This window comes from Cannabis sativa, chromosome 2 (genome assembly GCF_029168945.1).
Source record: "Cannabis sativa cultivar Pink pepper isolate KNU-18-1 chromosome 2, ASM2916894v1, whole genome shotgun sequence".
Lineage (NCBI taxonomy): Eukaryota > Viridiplantae > Streptophyta > Magnoliopsida > Rosales > Cannabaceae > Cannabis > Cannabis sativa.
This window is the reverse complement of record NC_083602.1, coordinates 88,334,344-88,353,323: the sequence shown is the minus strand read 5'-3', so window position 1 is coordinate 88,353,323 and position 18,980 is coordinate 88,334,344. Positions and strand designations below refer to the sequence as shown.

The 18,980-nt window shown below is 33.2% G+C and overlaps 1 protein-coding gene across 2 annotated transcripts; it reads right to left on the bottom strand.

Moving 5' to 3' along the window:
* Positions 1-5,644: 5,644 nt before the first annotated feature.
* Positions 5,645-9,811, bottom strand: LOC115719679 (ankyrin repeat-containing protein At5g02620). 2 transcript variants are annotated; one of them, XM_030648809.2, is made up of 4 exons: positions 9,234-9,811; positions 8,478-8,985; positions 7,861-8,270; positions 5,645-6,527 (listed from the first exon to the last, which is right to left on the bottom strand). In XM_030648809.2, the coding sequence occupies exons 2-4, from the start codon at positions 8,845-8,847 to the stop codon at positions 5,649-5,651; spliced, it is 1,659 nt and encodes a 552-aa protein (XP_030504669.2). In that variant the 5' UTR covers positions 8,848-8,985; positions 9,234-9,811; the 3' UTR covers positions 5,645-5,648. The 2 variants fall into 2 exon arrangements, with proteins under 2 accessions (XP_030504669.2, XP_030504671.2); XM_030648811.2 differs by having other exon boundaries at positions 8,478-9,737.
* Between the last annotated feature and the right edge of the window lie 9,169 nt (positions 9,812-18,980).

Here is an 18,980-nt window from a genome sequence, read left to right as displayed (position 1 = left end):
TAACCCATATGCTTTCTTTAATGGCCTCTGTAGTTGCAATGTACTCGATTCGGTTGTGGATAATGCCACAACGGGTTGTAGTGGACTTTCCAACTTACACAATTCCCCCACAGTAGTAATATATAGGTGATGTAGATTTCCTGTCTCTATCTCCGGCATAGGTACGCATCCTTTGAAGCATTATTCTATTGTCTTCCTTGTTGCTTTACGTACTTGAGTCCCAATTTAGTTGTCCCAATTAGGTACCTTAGTAACCATTTCATAGCAAGCCGGTTGTGTCTTACCGGGATTTGTCATGAATCTGCTTAAGTACACTAATAGCATAAGCAAGGTCGGGTACGGTGCTTACCATTAAGTACATAACGAATCCAATAGCATTAGCATAGGAATTTTACTCATTTCCTCCTTCTCGGCTTTGCTCTCGGGGCATTGCTTCTTAGATAGTGTGGTATTTGTGTAGTTATAGGTTGGCTAGCAATTTTAGATCCCTTCATTGAGAATTTCTCAATTATCTTGTGTATGTAGTCTTCCTAATTTAGAATAAGTGTCCCTTCTGCTCTGTTTCTCTTAATAGAGATTCCCAAAATCTTAGTAGCTTCCCCTAGGTCTTTCATTTCAAACTCAGTATTGAGTAGGCCCTTCATTGTGTTTACTCTTGCCCTTTCTTTACTGATTATAAGCATATCATCTACATACAGAAGTAGATATATGACTTTATTAATATCGATACCTTTGTAGTACAAACGGTGATCATAGTAACTCTAGAAAACCCCGGCTTTAGCATAAATCCATCAAACCTTTTATTCCATTGCCTAGGAGACTGTTTTAAACCATACAGTGACTTAACTAACTTGCATACATAGTTTTCCTTCCCCTTTTCAATGTATCCTTTAGGTTGTCTCATGTAGATCTCCTCTTCTAGTTCACCATGTAGGAAAGCAGTAGTAACATCCATTTGGTCAATTTCTAGGTTGAATTGAGTAGCTAGACTTAGCATTATCCTTATAGTCTTGTATTTTGCAACTGGTGCAAATACTTCATTAAAATCTATACCCTCCTTCTGTGTAAACCCTTTGGCCACTAATCTGGCCTTGTATCTTATAGGCTCATTCTTAGTTCTGCCTTCTTTCTCCTTGAATAGCCATTTACAGTCCACTATGCTCTTGTCTTTAGGTTTAGGCACTACAATCCAGGTCCTGTTCTTCTTAAGAGATTCCATCTCTTCATCCATTGCTCCTTTCCATTTCCTGGAATTTGGTCCTTTAATGGCCTCTTCATATGATTGAGGTTCATTATTGGCCATTTCCAGTTCACTCATAAAGGCATATGCAATGTCTTCATCCCAAATATTAAAACTATATTTAGGATTAGGTCTTGGTACCATACACTTTGTCACGACTAGTTGATAATCCCCCAAGTCTTCTTGAGTGCCTTCATCAATAATGTCAGTGTTGTCTTCATCAGGTTCCACCTGAACCTGGTTCCCAGGTTCCACCTGAACCTGATCTCCCTGGTTCTGTTCAGGTGTGTTCACTGTTTGTTCCACCTGAATAGATCCAGTTTCTTCATTTGCAGTGTTACCTGCATTTTCAGTATCTTTGTACTGCACTAGGGTTAGAAGAAATAGGCAAACATGGAAATATATCTTCTTTAAATATTACATCCACCTTTATTAATAGATTTAAACCCTTTTTGTTCCCAAACCCAAAGTCTATATCCCTTAACTCCTTCTGGATATCCCAGAAAAACACATTTCATAGCCCTAGGTTCTAATTTCCCAACACTTTGGTGTGCATATGTTGCACAACCAAACACTCTGAGATTAGATAAGTTAGGAGGTTTACCAGACCATTTTTCCTCAGGAGTTTTGAATCCATTTGCACTGGATGGACTCTGTTAATTAAGTACACAGTACATTAAAGGCATACTCCTCCCAGAAACCTTGTGATAGTCCAGTTACCTTGAGTAAGCATCTCACTTTGTTGAGAATGGATTCTGTTCATTCTCTACTGCAACTCCATTCCGTAGGGTGTTATTCTAACTGCACCCTGTGTCTGTATGCCATGTTCTTTACGGTAATTGTTAAATTCATCATTACAAAATTCTAATCCATTGTCGAGTCCTTAGAGTTTTTAATTTTTCATTTGTTAAATTTTCCACAAGTGTTTTCCATCGTGTAAACTTAGAAAAAAGCCTCATTTTTATGTTTTAACAGAAAAATCCAAACTTTCCTAGAAAAATCATCAACAATAGATAAAAATATACACAGCCACCATGAGTACTTGTTTTCTCTGGTCCCCACGGTCGAGTGAACATACTACAGTATTTTCTTAGTGTTGTGTGTGCCGGTGGAAAATTTCGAGTCTATGATGTTTTCCAAGTACACAACACTCACAAAAATCAAGTTTGCATACCTTGTCTTTACCTAGTAAGTTCTGTTCACTCATTAGTTGCAGTCCTTTCTCACTTATGTGTCCTAGCCTCTTGTGCCATAGCATTGCATTTGAGTCATCATTGTTGCTGTGAGCAGTATAATTACAAGGTACAACTGGTTGTCCTTTTAAGTAGTATAAGCCTCCATCTTTGTGTCCTTTCATGATAGTTAGGGCTCCTTTGCTTATTTTCATTTGGCCAGATTCAATCTTGCTAACTATGCCTTGGTCATCTAGAACACTTAGTGAAATTAGATTCCTAGCTAGGTTAGGAACATATCTAATTTCACTTAGAGTTCTGACCATTCCATCATGCATTTTAAAGCTTATAGATCCACAGCCTTGTATATCACAGGTCTGGTTATTTCCAGTATAACTGCTGCCTCCATTTGTTTTCACCGAAATCAAACATAAAAGCTTTATTATTAGTCATGTGGCAAGTGCAACCGTAGTCAAGGATCCATTCATCTTTGATGGATGGTCCAACTTACACTTCACCACTTTCATATCCGATAGTAATATTAGCATCATGCATATCAGATTTAGGTTTAGAGTTTGAGTATTTAGAGTCTCCCTGTCCATGTGGTTTTTGTTTGTTATTTCTTTTCAAGAAATAACAGTCTCTTTTGAAATGCCCAGGTTTACCACAGTTGTAACAGCCATTAGTTTCATCAGAGTTTCTAGGGTTAGAACTTGATCTGCCTCTTTGAAAACCTCCCTGTTTGTTTGAACCTCTGCCTTGACTTCTACCTCTGTTATTCCAAGGTTTTCTTGGACACAGTCTGCCCCACTGCCTAGGTTGACTTCACCATTAGAATGTCCACCTTTCTCTGTCCTCATTTCTAAGTCTTTAGATTTGAGTGCAGAGATCACCTCCTCTAGGGTTATAGATGTCCTTCCATACTTAATAGCGATCTTGACTTCTCTGTAGGATTCGGGTAATGAATTTAGAATAATAATGGCACAGTTTTCATCACTTAGTGCCTCATTTTCCCCGGAATTTGCAAGTTCAATATGCATCCTTAAGAATTCATCCAAATTTTGATCGAGATTTGGATGAACTCATTTTAAACCCAAAATCCTTTCCTTCAAGAAAATCTTGTTGGTTAGGATTTACGTTGAAAGCTGTTCTTCCAGTTTCTTCCAAATCTGGGCAGGGGTTTCTTCCTTGTCAATTAGTCTGATAATGGCATCTGATAAGTTAAATATCATGATACCAGTAGCAGTTTCCAAGTATTCTTCTTGTTGAATCTTGGTAGTCCCTTCTGGCCATTCTATAGGGTCATTAAGTACTCTCGATAATTTACGGTGAACGAGAGTGACTTAATCTTTCTCCTCCAAATCCTATAATCACCAGAACCATCAAATTTGTCAATGTCAACCTTTAAATTGCTCATAATTAATGAAGTTAAGTAAAATCAATTAAAATAGATAATAATAGACAATTCGATTATAATGGTTATTAGAAAATGTCCGAAATCCTTTGTTAAAGATTTGATTGGTTTTGTTGAGTTCTTGAATTTCTTGTTTGTGTTTCTTGATTTCTTGCTTGAGTTCTTCTCCTTCGATATGTTTGAATGTTGATCTTTACTGTTCAAGCAAAGCGATACCATTGTAGGAATTTTAAGATAGAATTTTACTATCTTCGCCCTGCACCAACAAACAAACCAAATCAATATTAAGGTCAATTTAGACCTTTCCCGTTCAAAGACTTTTCAAAGTACGAACGGATTAAACGCTTGCGTTTTGTATTTGAACAAAACCCAAGGCTCGAGAATCTTCTCGGCCACTTCTCTCTTTCTTTGTCTTCTTCGAAACCTAGCAGAGAGTTTCTCCGAGAAACTCGAAGCTAGGTTTCAATCTTCCCGGAAAAATCAAGCCCCGAACACCTTTGCTCAGATCAGATCTACAATGATCTGATCTGTAAACACCCACACACACAAACAGAATTAATTTAGGGATAGAAAACACCAGATTTTTCCCGAAGTTCACCAACGAGTTGGCTACGTCTCCGTTTGAGCTGCTCCTCAAATTTGAGAGCTCGATTCCACTATCAAAACGTTTCAGACATACAACAATGAAGATTCCAAGTCACAGGTAATTTTGACTGGTAATCTTATGTTTAATACAAGTGTTTATGTGTTTATTCAGTGTTTAATCCCTCTCTCTCTCTTGATCTAACCCTCAGTTGTTTTCCTTGCATGTACGAGCTTCAATCTCTGGTTCTTCAAGCTTCAAAATTCTGGATCTTGAAGAACACACTCAACCAACTTAATCTGGTTATTTTGCTTGAGGTATATTTATAGATCTAGGGTTTTATTTTAATTTCAGCATGTGTTTAATATTGTTAGTTACTGATATTAGTTAGGTATGGATTTTCCTAATCCATTCTAACTAATTTCAGTTAGGGAATTAGAGGCCGAAGGCCAACTTAGGGATTTCCTTTTCTGTCCTTTTGTATCTGATTGTATCTGGTCTGAATATCAGTTTAAGTGGAGGATTATTTTTTTTAACAGATGTTTTAGCTGCTGGATATATGACGAAGTTCAAAGGTTACGAAGTTGTATAATAGTACCCTTAGAGAAGAGAAGGTGAATTTTATGAAGGCAGTATAGTGTTGCCTTAGCTTGCCAAAATATAGATTTATTTTGTGACAAGCGACTCATTCCTATCTCCTAACAATTTTATTAGGTGTAATCTGAAAATTGATTTCTCATGTTTGTACTATTTGACCTCTTCTTTGACTATCCTTTATCAAATAGGTCGGTTCGTCTAATATTTGGATGGCTGAGCTTTGATGCTTGGTTGTTGGAATATACAAATTGGTTAGTGTGGTTGAGGAACAAGATGACGGGTATGTTAGTTGAAACTGTTAGTGCGTTGTTTGAAACCTTTTACCTATAATAGATAATACATCACTAGAAATCGTTGTTTATTTATTTATTTCCCTTAAGTCAAAGTAACTATACCATTTTTACAAATGAATGCACAACACCTAGAAAGCTCCACTTGATTACACTTTCTTCTATTTGATAAATGTTTTCCAATTGCTCATCATACTCAAAACCTCACATTTGTGTACTTAAATATGTATTTATGTGATATGAGGCTTAACTCAACGTGTTATCTCATCTGTTACTCAAATCCCCTACCCTTTAAACATAGCAGAAAACTGGTACGAACCAAAAAAAAAAAATAGAGGGGCTCTCATGGTGATCAAATGGCATACATTTTCTTATATTCACTGTTCAAAATCTCAGAATCAGACATTACAGACAATGAACATGACCTTGACCTGCTTCCCATTGATGATCTTCTAATACTTCTCATATTAGAGTCCTCAATTCGATGCCTTATAACCCAATAACACATGGTACCAAGTGTAGTAGCCATTATAGTTGTCCCTATTATGGTCACTCCAATGGCCAACCACTTCTGATTTTTCCCCACAACTACGAAAGACAAGGCCAAAAAAGCAACCGAAACAAGCACACAAGCCAACCACATCAGCTTGTTGATCACAGCCATCATCTGTTTCTTGGCCTTGCTCTCAATCACCACAACAGAGGTTTGTACCACAACTACAGCCAGTGAAATAAAAAGGGCAATCGAATCGAACACAAAGAAGATCAAGAATGGAGCTTTTGAGGCAATGTTGGCCTCCCCAAGAGTGAATCCAAGAGGAATGTTTTTCGGGTCATCCACATATTGGCCAGGGACAGTGAAGATGGCTGCAAAGGCGACGGTTGCAATGAGGACTGCCACCACAGTTGTCGAGTTAATAGCGTTGTTGAGTCCCTCGGCGTGCATCTTATTGAGTCTTTTGGCTATGCCTTGAACTCGCCTTCTTGTCTGCCGTGTATGCTCTAATTGGTCATGTACTTCATGTTTGATGTCACTCACTGTTTGTTTTAGCTCTCTGGCTGTGCTTGTTCCCTGAGGCTTCATGTTTTTCGCACTCTGCACGCCGTGCTCTTGTAGAATTAGCTTGACGTCGTTGTTCCCTGTCTTCTCCGCCGTGTCAATGGCTGTTTCGCCCGTCTTATTTACTGCTTTCTTGTCGGTATCGTTGTGCCCGAGTAGCATCCTAACTATCTGCATAAAAATATAGGCAATGACTTTGTCAAAAAATTCATCCTTAAGTAATTTAAAATGTATTATTATATATCTGTACTTATTTAGTACCTTGTATTTTTAATAATACTCATTTGGTATCTAGCTGATATTTCAAAATCTTACATTTCACTACGGTTAAGTGTAAACCATTTTCATTTATGCGAGTTTGATTAAATAAACAAAATTTTATTGATGAAATTAAAACATAAGGTACCGAATGAGTAATATTCAAAATAAAGTACTAAATGAGTATATTCCCACTTATAAAATAGACAAATCTTAAGGCCAAACACAAGACTTGCACAGCATGCATTTGTTCAAGAATATAGTGTCTTTATCTATGAACTGGTTCATGAAATCTCACTCTCTTTATAAACAGGTGTTACTTAATTGGTAGAAAACACTATGTTCAGTTTCCCCATTTTTGAAATAAGCAACACATATTAGTGGTCCCTAGAGAAAATTCCATTCTAATATTATGCATACCCATCTAGTGTTTAATTTTCTCTACACAGAACCTTATCTTATAACTTATTTGGCTAATTGATTGAGATGTGTGAACGTGAAAATATAATACACAACAAAACCAACAAGGTCATACAGAATTTACCATATTGACATATATTTTAAGATTTTAGACAAATAAATGAAATTACAACTTGCCTCTATAAGACAAATACTACTTCAAATAATTAAGATTATGACCTCACTAAAGCCAGAAGCATGAACCAAAATCGTATTGAATTGAAAAGTCTTGGTCAATAAATGTAAAGCTAAAATAATAATAACAATAAAAATATAAGAAAAAAAATGACCAATGTGAGAATTAAACTAAGCATTTCAAATCAAATTATTATATGCCTTATCTTCTATCTCCCACTATAAGAAGGTCAAACTATTTTAATGCACATTCACTTCCACATATACTTATGTTTTTTCACAAGTCAAAACTGCAATAGCTAAATTGATAAGATATGAATCATATGATTCAGGACTTAAATGCTTTTTGAGTACCAACTCATTTTATAAACAATCTTTTTCTGCACCCAAGGCTCTCAAAGTTTGACTATAATAAATGAGAGTTAAAAGAGTACTATCTTTCTACTTAGCCCACATCAGAGAGTTGACTTCTCAAACTAGAAAGAAATCAACTTAAATCCAAACAGAAAATTATGTACTTGGGAAAGAAACTAAGGCAATTGGAACTTTTAACACTAAAAACGGTTTAAGATAATAATTAACAATAAATAAGGTCATTCTACTAAGTATCAAACTTAATGAATCAAAACAAAATCAAGAAAATATATATTACCTGAATTCTACCCTTTCGAGTAGCTATATGCAAAGCAGTGTTACCCTTGTTATCCACTATGTTAACAGACAAAGGATCTGCTTTTACAAGTTCTTCCACAACCTCAAGCTTCTGACCTTTCACAGCCATATGAAGAGCTGTTTGTCCCTTTTTATCTGTACGAGTAGCCAAACCAGGCTCAGCTCTAAGAAGCTCTTTAACAACATCCAAATGCCCATTTCGCGCAGCAGAATGAAGGGCGGTTTTACCATTACTTCTGGCAATGGTGGCGAGGCTGCTTCCGGTTTCTAACAACAGATTCACTATCTCTGTATGACCTTGTGTTGCAGCTGTGTGAAGAGCCGTTGTGTTGGATATATCAACAGTCATTGCTAGTTCTGGATATGCCTCCATTAGTACTGTCAAAACATCTAAAAGCAAATAGAGCAAAATTAACAAACATGGCCTAAAAAGAAAAGGGATTCTTTTTCCCGAACTTATTGAGATTATTGGATTCAAGAATTATCGTTCAACTTCAATTCATGTCAGGTACTTAAATCTAACAATCTCAATAGTTATAGAAATTTTTAACAGCCTTAAAAGTTCGGGTTAAAACAAAGGAGGGAGTAATAAGGTACCTAAATCTCCTTGCTTGGCAGCAATGTGGAAAGCATCAAAACCATTCCTGGCTTTGATTCCAGCATCAGAAAGATCATAGTACTGAATCATTTCTCTCACCAAATCAACATATCCATACTCAGCCGCAACATATAAGGCGGTTTCGCCGGAATGGTTTTGCTTAGCCAGAAGCTGCTTCAATTCTGTTCCTCCTCCGGTGCCGGTGAGGATTTCTCTGGCGGCAACAATGTTTCCAGCTCTCGCAGCCGAATGCAACGGACTGTCATCACGTTTTCCGGTCAATTGCTTGGTCATTTTCTTTCTGGGCAAACTTGGTTGAACTGTCTGAGGCTGAGACTGTTGCTGCTCCCCAACTGGTTCTTCCGCCATTGATGAACAATCTCTTTCCTTTCTCAGATTTTTTTTTTTTTTCAATCTACAACCCACTTCTTCAGAAATTCTTTTCTCTTAATTCCAACGAAAACCCAGATCAAAGTTTGCATCTTTTATCCAAAACAATCATCATTTCTTCAAAACAAAAACAATCCTTTGAATTATAATGAAACTCAAAGAAAAAAAAGCTAAAGATATAAGCTTTACTAATAAAGGGTTGTCAAATATTGAATTGCATTCTCCGATGTAACAAAATCATAGATGTTTAAGGTCTCACTTTTCCCAGCACAACATCAGTATTCTTTTTTTTTTTTTAACAATTGAGATGATTTTGGATAAAATATTAAAGAAAATTCAATTATTTTTTTTTTAAAAAAAATTACCTGGGTTTGAAAGGAGGAGACCCTTTATTCTCCTCCATTAAACACCAAAGAAAAAGCCATATATTCAGGCCCCAGGTTCTAGAGAAAACAGAGGATTTAATAAAATACACCTATTCAGACCCCTGTGACCAATTTATGGAATATACATAAAAATAAAAATGAAAAGGAGAGATTTTTATTTGGTATGAAGAAAGGAATAATTATAGTATAATAATGTAAGATACATTAAACACATAAGCACATGTATGAAGCAACTTTTTTGGAATCTTATATAATTAGACCCCAGAAGCTAATATACGAACAACTTAGCCAATAAAGAAGGGTTCTTTTGTAAAGGTGGTGATCATGACAACAAAATAAATAAATAAATAAAATAAGAAATAATGGCTGAGAATCAAAATAAACAAGAAAATTGCAGAAAGAAAAGTCTTTTGTTGTTAATAAAAAAAAAAAAAAGAAGAAGAAGAAAAAGAAATTAAAAGCAAGAAAAATGCAGCTAAAAAAAGTCTTTAATTAAACGAAAAAGAATTGTATAGCAAAAAGGGAGGACAAATGAAATAACGGAAATAACAGAACCACGCGCATTCTTACCCGTAGCAGAGAGTGTTGTTTGATTTAATTTAATTTTTTAGTTAATATAAATAATTTATAATTGGTTATTTTGATTTTTGATACTTGTATTTGTATTTGTGTAAATTATTATAAACAAAAATAGCAATTTGGAAAGAATTTTTTATATTATCACGATTTCAATTATTAAATTTGAATGAATATATATTTTTTTTTTTGAGTTTTATTTGCACTCTACACATATGTGCATCTCAATATTACAAAAAAGTAAAGTTAAAATAATTTTAAAAAATCATTTTTAATATTTTTTAATTTTTTTAATATTATTTTGATAAATTATAATACTCATTTTAATTTTATTTTCATAATTATTTTTGAATCATGTATAATTTATTTTTATTTTTTTAATATAATTTCATATTGTTACAAGAATTGGTTCTGTTATTTTGGTCATTGTTTGTCCCTACTTTCAGGAGTTACTTAGTTATGATGATGTTTGTTTTGTCTCCTTTTTATTCTTATTATTAACTAATTAATTAATTAAGTCGGTTTAGTTAGTTTTGGGTCACAACCTATATATGGTTGGTTTTACTCTGTAATTTATTTATTCGATTACTCAATAAAATGTTTCTCTTGTTTTCATTTCTAATCTACAATATGGTATCAGAGCGGGAAAGAAAAGCTTTTCCCAAATCTTGATTCTTCTCCGTCCTATTTGTCGTGTTTCTATTCTCTTCTCCGATGAACTCTTGAACCAGAGTTGGTGCCTTGTTCAGCTCTATGCTTTCCTTTCTTGTTCTTTTGATCAGTGTTTTCTTGCCTGATCTTTTTATTTATGTTTCAAGGATGTCAAATGACGATCAATCTAGTCCTGCGGTCATAGGTGAATATTCTGGGCTACCTACGAATTCAGTTGATCAAGAAGCTAGATGCAGCAGAGAAACCCCCACGAAGATCCTTCTAATCCTTATTACCTCCACCATGTTAATAATCTAGGCAATATACTTGTCTCTCAACTTCTCACTGGGTAGGATAACTACATGTCGTGGAGCAGAGCTATGCAATTGGCAATTTCAGTCAAGAACAAAGTCAGGTTCTTGGACGGTTCTATTCCTAAACCTTCACTTTCCAAATCTATTTTGTATAATGTTTGGACTGGAAATATTAACATTGTCATATCATGGATCTTGAATTCTAATTCTAAAGAGATTTCCTCTAGTATTTTGTATGACGAATCTACTACAACTATATGGAATGATCTTAAGGTTCGTTTTTATCAAAAGAATAGCCCGCACATATACAACTTAAGGAAAGGTATGATGAATATGAAACAAGACAACCAGGGAATTAGTATGTACTTCACCAAGCTGAAGACGATTTGGGAACAATTGTCTTAGTATCGTCTTACTTGTGTATGCAATGCTGAAATTAAGGAGGTGTCAAAAGACTCCAAGAACACTACCACATGGAGTATATTATGTCATTCTTAATGGGGCTTTCTGATTCCTATTCACAAGTGAAAAGCAGTATACTTCTTATGGATCCTCTACCAAAGGTAAATCGTGTTTTTGTCACACGGGAGGAAAACCAAAGGAAAAATCAACTTCTGGTGTTAAACAAAATCAAAGCATGGCTTTTGCCTTTCAAGGAGACAAAAGCAAATCTAACAAACCAGATTCCAATGGAAACAAGTCATTTCCACATAAGAGGAACAAACCTTTCTACACTCATTGCAATATTCTTGGACACACAATTAAGAAATGTTACAAAATACACGGCTAACCATCTGGTTATAACAAGAACAACAAAAGAAAAGAAGCCTTAGCCAATCAAGTTCAAAATAGTAATGAGAATATTGGTGCTTCTGGTGACAGCCAAACACTCCTTCCACAACTCACCTTAACACAATACCAGCAACTTCTGAATCTTCTTGTTGTTCAACAAATAAGTATGACCACATCAGAACCTATCACTTCTACGGGCAACACAGGTATCATTCTCTCAAATGTGTCTTCTTTCCCTGTTAATGGATCTAGGATCTTAGATTCAGGGGCAACAAGGCACATTTGTTCTAATCTCAAACTCTCTCAATTCATCTGAAATGTTAACAATACTAGATTGTTGTTGCCTAACAATGACAAATTATTAGTAAGTAAAAGTGGTTATGTTGCCATTTCTCCTCATTTGATCCTAAATGATGTCCTATATGTACCAAATTTTAAATACAATATTATATCAGTAAATTGCCTCACTGATCAAAATTCTCTCTGTGTTAAATTCTTTAATGATCATTTCATCATACAGGACACCATCCACAAGAGAATGATTGGAAAAAGTGAGTCCAAGAATGGTCTATACATGTTGGATTCTTCACCTGTAGAATTGCATATTCTCCACATAGCTGCCGACCTTTGGCACTCCTGTCTTGGACACCTCTCCAATAAATACTTACATTTACTTAGCAATAAACTGAAATGTAATGTTACAAACTTGCATAAAAAAATCTCCATGTTATATTTGTCATATGGCTAAATAAAAAAAAACTTTCTTTTCCTGATATTAACAATTTTACCTCTAATACTTTTGATCTCTTACACTATGACATTTAGGGATCCTATCACATTACTTCTCATTCTGGACATAAATTGTTTTCTCACTTTAGTTGATGATCATTCAAGATTTACATGGTCTTATCTTTTAAAATAAAAATCTGATGCACCAAGTGTTATTCTTTAATTTTTTTCTTATGTTCAAAACCAATTTAACCGCATGATTAAAAAATTCAAGTTCGACAATGCACTTGAATTGGTTTTTAGAGAACTTTTTCAAAAACATGGCATACTACATGACTTTACTTGTGTAGAAACCCCTGAACAAAATGTCGTTGCTGAAAGAAAGCATCAACATTTGTTAAATGTGGCAAAATCTCTTTGTTTTCAAGCTCACGTACCTTTTCATTTTTGGACAGAATGCATCATGACTACCACATTCCTCATTAATCGAACCCCCACTCCCATTCTAAAAAATTAATCACCTTATGAACTTATGTTCAAAAAGGAACCTGACTATAACTCTTTACGTAACTTTAGATGTTTAGTCTTTGCCTTTACCCTTACAGCACATAGAAATAAGTTTGCTCCACGAGTTAGAACCTGTATGTTTATGGGTTACCCTCAAGGGGTGAAGGACTACAAACTTTATGATCTTAACTCAAAATAATTTTTTCTAGGAATGTTATTTTTCATGAATGTATCTATCCTTTCCATAAATTGAATGAAGTTGTCACTTAAATTAATCCTTTTGCAGAGCTAGTTTTACCTTCTTTAGGTGTAACTAATACTCTAATTCATGACTATCCTGCTTAAAATACTAAAATTGCAGGATCAAGACAAACTTTCACTACACAAGACAACAATGCCTGCACTCCATCAGCTACTAATATACCATCATCTCCACCTATGGAGCAACCAGTATCTCTTAGAAGAATAAAGCATCAAACAATCGAGTTACCTAAAAAATTTTGAATGCTACTCTACCATACAAGATTAATTTTTACTCCTCAGAAACTTGATAAATTTCTTGCTTATACTCGATTAACTAATTCTTACAAAGCTTTTATCCTTGCAGTTACTTCACACAAAGAACCCCAAACCTACAAACAAGCCATGCAATACCAGCAATGGTTGGATGCCATGGATATAGAACTTACTGCTCTTTGCAACAACAAAATATGGTATGGTGTACCTCTTCCACCAAGAAAGAGAGCAATCGGTTGTCGTTGGGTTTACAAAATTAAGTTCAACAGTGATGGTTCCATCAAAAGACACAAATCACACCTTGTATCTCAATGATATACTCAATAAGAAGGATTTAACTTCTTTGACACTTTCTCTCTTGTGGCTAAAATGGTCAGGTTTAAATTATTACTTGCCATCTCTACTATTAAATAGTGGCACATGTTATAAATTGACATAAACAACACTTTCTTAAATGGTGACCTTATTGAAAAGGTGTACATGCAATTACCACCGGGACTAACACCACCCCCTTCTTTTTTTGTAGATTTCAACCTTGTGTGTAGACTCCACAAATTAATATATGGTCTTCGCCAGTCCTCACGTCAATGGTACAAAAAGCTATTTGACGCCTTAATTTAAGAAGGCTTCAAACAATCTCAGGCAAATTACAATTTGTTCACATGAGGCTCGGATGATCAATTCATTTCACTACTTGTTTATGTTGACAATATCGTGCTCACTGGACCAAACCTTGATGCTCTCCAACATGTCCAATCTTCTTTACTCCAAAAGTTCAAGCTCAAGGCCCTTGGACCTCTTCGTTACTTTTTGGGCTTTGAAATTGCTAGAAGCAAAGATGGCCTCATTCTCTCCCAATGCAAGTATAATGTCCAACTTCTCGAAGATGTCGGCTATGCAGGATGCAAACCTGCTAAAACTCCCATGGATCCTTGAACCAAGCTCGATGACCAGCAAGGAGAACCTTTAACTAATCCGTCTACCTATTGACAACTCATTGAAAAACTTCTATATTTGACATTGTCACGGCTTGGCATCACATTTGCAGTGGACTGTCTCAGCCAATTCGTGTCTAACCCTCAAAATACACACTTACAGGCTCTTCAACCACTTGCTTCGTTACCTCAAAGACAATCCAGGACAAGGTCTCCTCTATTCACTAAGTTCATCTCTGCACCTAAGAGGCTTTTCTGATTCAGATTGGGCCTCTTTTCCAATCACTCGACGCTCCATAACTGGTTTCTTCATATTCATCGGAGATTGCCTCATCTCACGGAAGACCAAAAAATAACCTACTATTTCCAAAAGTTCTGCTAAAACAAAATACAGAGCTCTTGCTGCCACCACTAGCGAGATAACTTGGCTTCAATATCTCTTCTCAGACCTCCATTTACATCAACCAACACCGGCATTCATATAATGTGACAATCAATCTGCAAAACACATTGCCAATAATCTAACATTTCATAAACGAACGAAACACATCGAACTCGACTGTCACTTCATTCGTGACAAAATCAACAACTCCACCATTCGACTTATACTTTGTCCCCAGCAACTTACAACTTGCTGATGTGTTTACCAAACCATTACCTTCAACAACACTTTCTTCTCACGTGACTAAGATGTTTGTATACGATTTATACAGTCCACCTTGAGTGGGGGGATTACAAGAATTGGTTCTATTATTTCGGTTATTATTTGTCTCTACTGTCAGGAGTTAGTTAGTTATGATCATGTTTGTTTTGTCTCGTTTTTATTCTTGTTATTAACTAATTAGTTAATTAAGTCAGTTTAATTGGTTTTGGGTCACAACCTATATATATATAATTGGTTATACTCTGTAATTTATTCATTCGATTACTCAATAAAATATTTCTCTCATTTTCATTTCTAAGCCGCAATACATATTATTTTTTATTTTATTTTTATTATAATTTTTAAAATATAATTTAGTTTTGTTTAATATGTATATTAGGAGAGAATTTTTTTTTTAAAAAAAAATAATATAAACTATAGTAAAATTTATTAAAATGATTGCTTTTATGAGTTTTGAGAATGCAAATAAAACTCCTTATTCTTATTAATTAAAAATGATTCTCTTTATAAAGTGAAGCAAAATAGTTTATGTTATTATGGATTAACTATTTTATGATAATATGATTTGTGTGATTTGCCGAATCACATCTTCAATTAAGGTTTCGAACCTTTGAATGAAGTCGTATTTACTATTATTTGCATTTCAAAATTATAATTAACAAGATCTTGTGAAATAAATTGTTACAAAAGCATTAACTATCACAGTATTTAATGATATTAATTAATGTGTGATGGAATATATATTGTATATAAATAATAAATATATATTGAAAGATGAGTGTGTGATGGAATATTTAATTAGTCCTTAATTGTCATGTTCTAGTAATGTCACATTCGGTGCATTGCATTTGTCACATTTTAGTAGGGTTTAACTTATTCGATCGGTTTGGTTCAGTTATAAATATTTTAAGTAAAATGTGTTTGATAATTTTTTTTTAATTAGAAAAATAAAAATATTTTAAAAAACAATTACTATAAAAGTTTTTCACTTTTCAATTTTAAAAATAAAAATCAAACTTTTGAAAATTTTGAAAAAAATCACTTTCAAAATTTATTTAAATAGTTTTTATTTCTTAATTATAATCTATTTGTATATCCTTCTATTAATATTTTGTACCCCAATCAAAACTTCGACCTTATTGGCCCCAAACCCTACCTTCAGACCCGAACCTTAAACATATACCCAAACATCAAACCTATACCCACACCCTCGACTTGGACCTGGACACGATGGTTTTAGAGAGTTATAGTTTCAATTAAAAATAAACAAACAACATAATTATCAAATGCTCGATAGTACTATTATATCAAGTACAATTATATCGAGTACTATCAAGTACAACGAATGCTTTAAATCAAATAACATAATAATATTATTAATTAGCATAATATATATTGAAAATTCAACCCTAACATTAAGAGCATGCTTATATCAAGTATCGAGTAACCATTGAACCTATTGACTTTCTTGCAAGCAAAAGGCACAAAAAACTCAAAAAATGCAAAAAAAAAAAAAAAAAAAAACCATATCAAAATTTTTTGCAAGAAAATCAAGACAACAGACAAATAAAGGCATAAATCTTTTCGAAAGCCATATGTTTTTATGAAAGTTTTCCCTCCAAGTACCTAAAAATTGATAAAATGGTGACGGGAGTGGATGGTGGTAAAGGTTGATTTGTCATTAGTGGTGGTTCAGTGTGGGTTCGGAATAGAAACAGACGAGAGAAGGAGAAAAATTGAGAAAATTGGGAAAATTGAAAATAAGAGTAGTGTTTATTTGAGAAAGATTAGCTTAATTTAGTAATGGGACCAAATTCCACTTTATATATATATAAATTTCTTACTTCTATATAGTTCACTAAGAGTATCATTAGATTTAGAAGTAAAAGTTAGTAAATTAAACTCCTCACTCACAAGGTTCGCATTGAGAGACTCTACTCATTTAAAATTTAAGTTAAGTACAGACACATACATTTTTTTTTTGTAAAGAAGAAGGGCCCTATTTTATCTTTTTAAAAAATATATTAAAAATTAATATAAATTTATATTTTTATTACATTAAATATCATTTAAAGTAAAAATGCAACAATAAAAAATTTGGCATCAATGGTTAAAGAATTACAAACAAGTCTTATGGATTGGGGTTTGGGATCTAAACATTTCTTCTCTAATATATATCTAGCTTAACCATTAAAAAGAAAATTAACATCTTTTTTTCTTAATAAAGAAAATTAACATCTTTAATTACAATTTATAAATATATATATATTATAATTAATTAAAATATACACATTTTTCTTGGTTTTCGCCTATATATACATGTACACAAATACCCGACCGAGTACAAAGAAAGGGTCTCCCCATCAGCACCCCAGCCAAAGCCCTAATTATTAAAAGAATTTTTAGTTTTTTGAGTGGACAAAATTAAAGAATTTTTTATTTTTCCGGTTAATTGGTAAAAGGCAACGTTTGAAGCTTAAAAAAAAAATTATTTCACAAACACACCAAATAACAAAAAAAAATTACAAAAAATACGGTTTCAGAGAATTTTAAACATTTTACAATTTTTTTGATTTTATTTACAGAAAATACGATTTTCTTATGTTGTACTCTTGTTAATTTGTTGTTGAGTTTTTGTTATCTGTATATTATTTTTTGTTGTATTTTAATGTTATTTAGATATTATTTTTTTATTATTTTTATGTAATTTTTTTATTATTTTAATATTATTTTTATAAAAAACTGTAAAAATGTATAAAAAATTCTTTAAATATCTTATCTAATTATCAAAAAAAAAAAAAAAGGTCATGAGGTGAGGGCGGCTTATTGCATGGAATGCAATTATGGAAGTGGGTAAAGGAGTGGGCCCCGCGCGAGATGAGTGAGTGTAATGTTACAACTTCATCACAAAATCCAACCAGTTTTATTTTGATAAAATTACACTTTATAACCTTTTTATGTTGTCCTCTTCTATTTTTACTTTTTTTTTTTAAAGTCTATCATTTTTATCTCTTTTTTTAAACATTGTACTAATTTTGTCCCTATCACTTCAAGATACTATCCATGTGACTCTCTTATATTAGGGTATTTTGGATACAATACATATAAAAAGAGATATGTTTCAAATAAATATAAAATTAGAAGTAAATTTAATTAATTGATTATAAAAAAAGTATTTTTCACTACAACATCATCAACAACAACAAAATAATATATACTAAAACACCACTCACAAGTGGACCCTATACAACCAACTAAACTAAAATAAAGCAAACATTTTGAACGGTAGTAGAGGATGTTAAAAATTTAAACAATATAATATATATATTTTTTTTATATTATTTTGTTACTCTTATTTTTTAAAATATTTTAATATATATCATTTTTTAAAAATACTATAATTATAATCTCACATATTATTATTTAATATATATCTTAATTTTTAATTACAATAATTTTTTAGCTTCGATTTTTTATTAAAAAATAAATAAATAGCATCAATGCTACTGTATAGCATCCATATAAATTTTTAAAATGATATCTTTTTCTCTCTAATAGTATAGTATCTCAATATTTTATCATATCATATGTCCACTTCAGCAAGCATTTTCTAAATTTTTACCATTGGAGATGTTCTTAGACATTAGTCGTGCTTAGCACCTTCTAGAAGTGACGCCTTACAATTAGTCAGCGATATCCTCTGAAAATTATTACATTAAATTATATGAGACTTAATACTTAATTGCACTATAATAGTGATATTACACCTTAAAAATGTGCTAGTCACCGTAGGTCTTTTTTAGCATTAAAATAATTACAAAAGACCTACCTTTTTAAACGATGTCATTACCTCTCCCCCACCACAGAGGTGACAATAGAGCATTCTTATTAGGTACAAGTGATTAGTTTACCTTGAAATGACACCTTATAAATGGTTAGGGATATTTCATTATAATATTAAATTAAATTTTGTAGGCTCTGATACTTAATTGCACTAATAACGATGTGATACATTAGGTAGTGCTAAGTATTACTAGTGTCT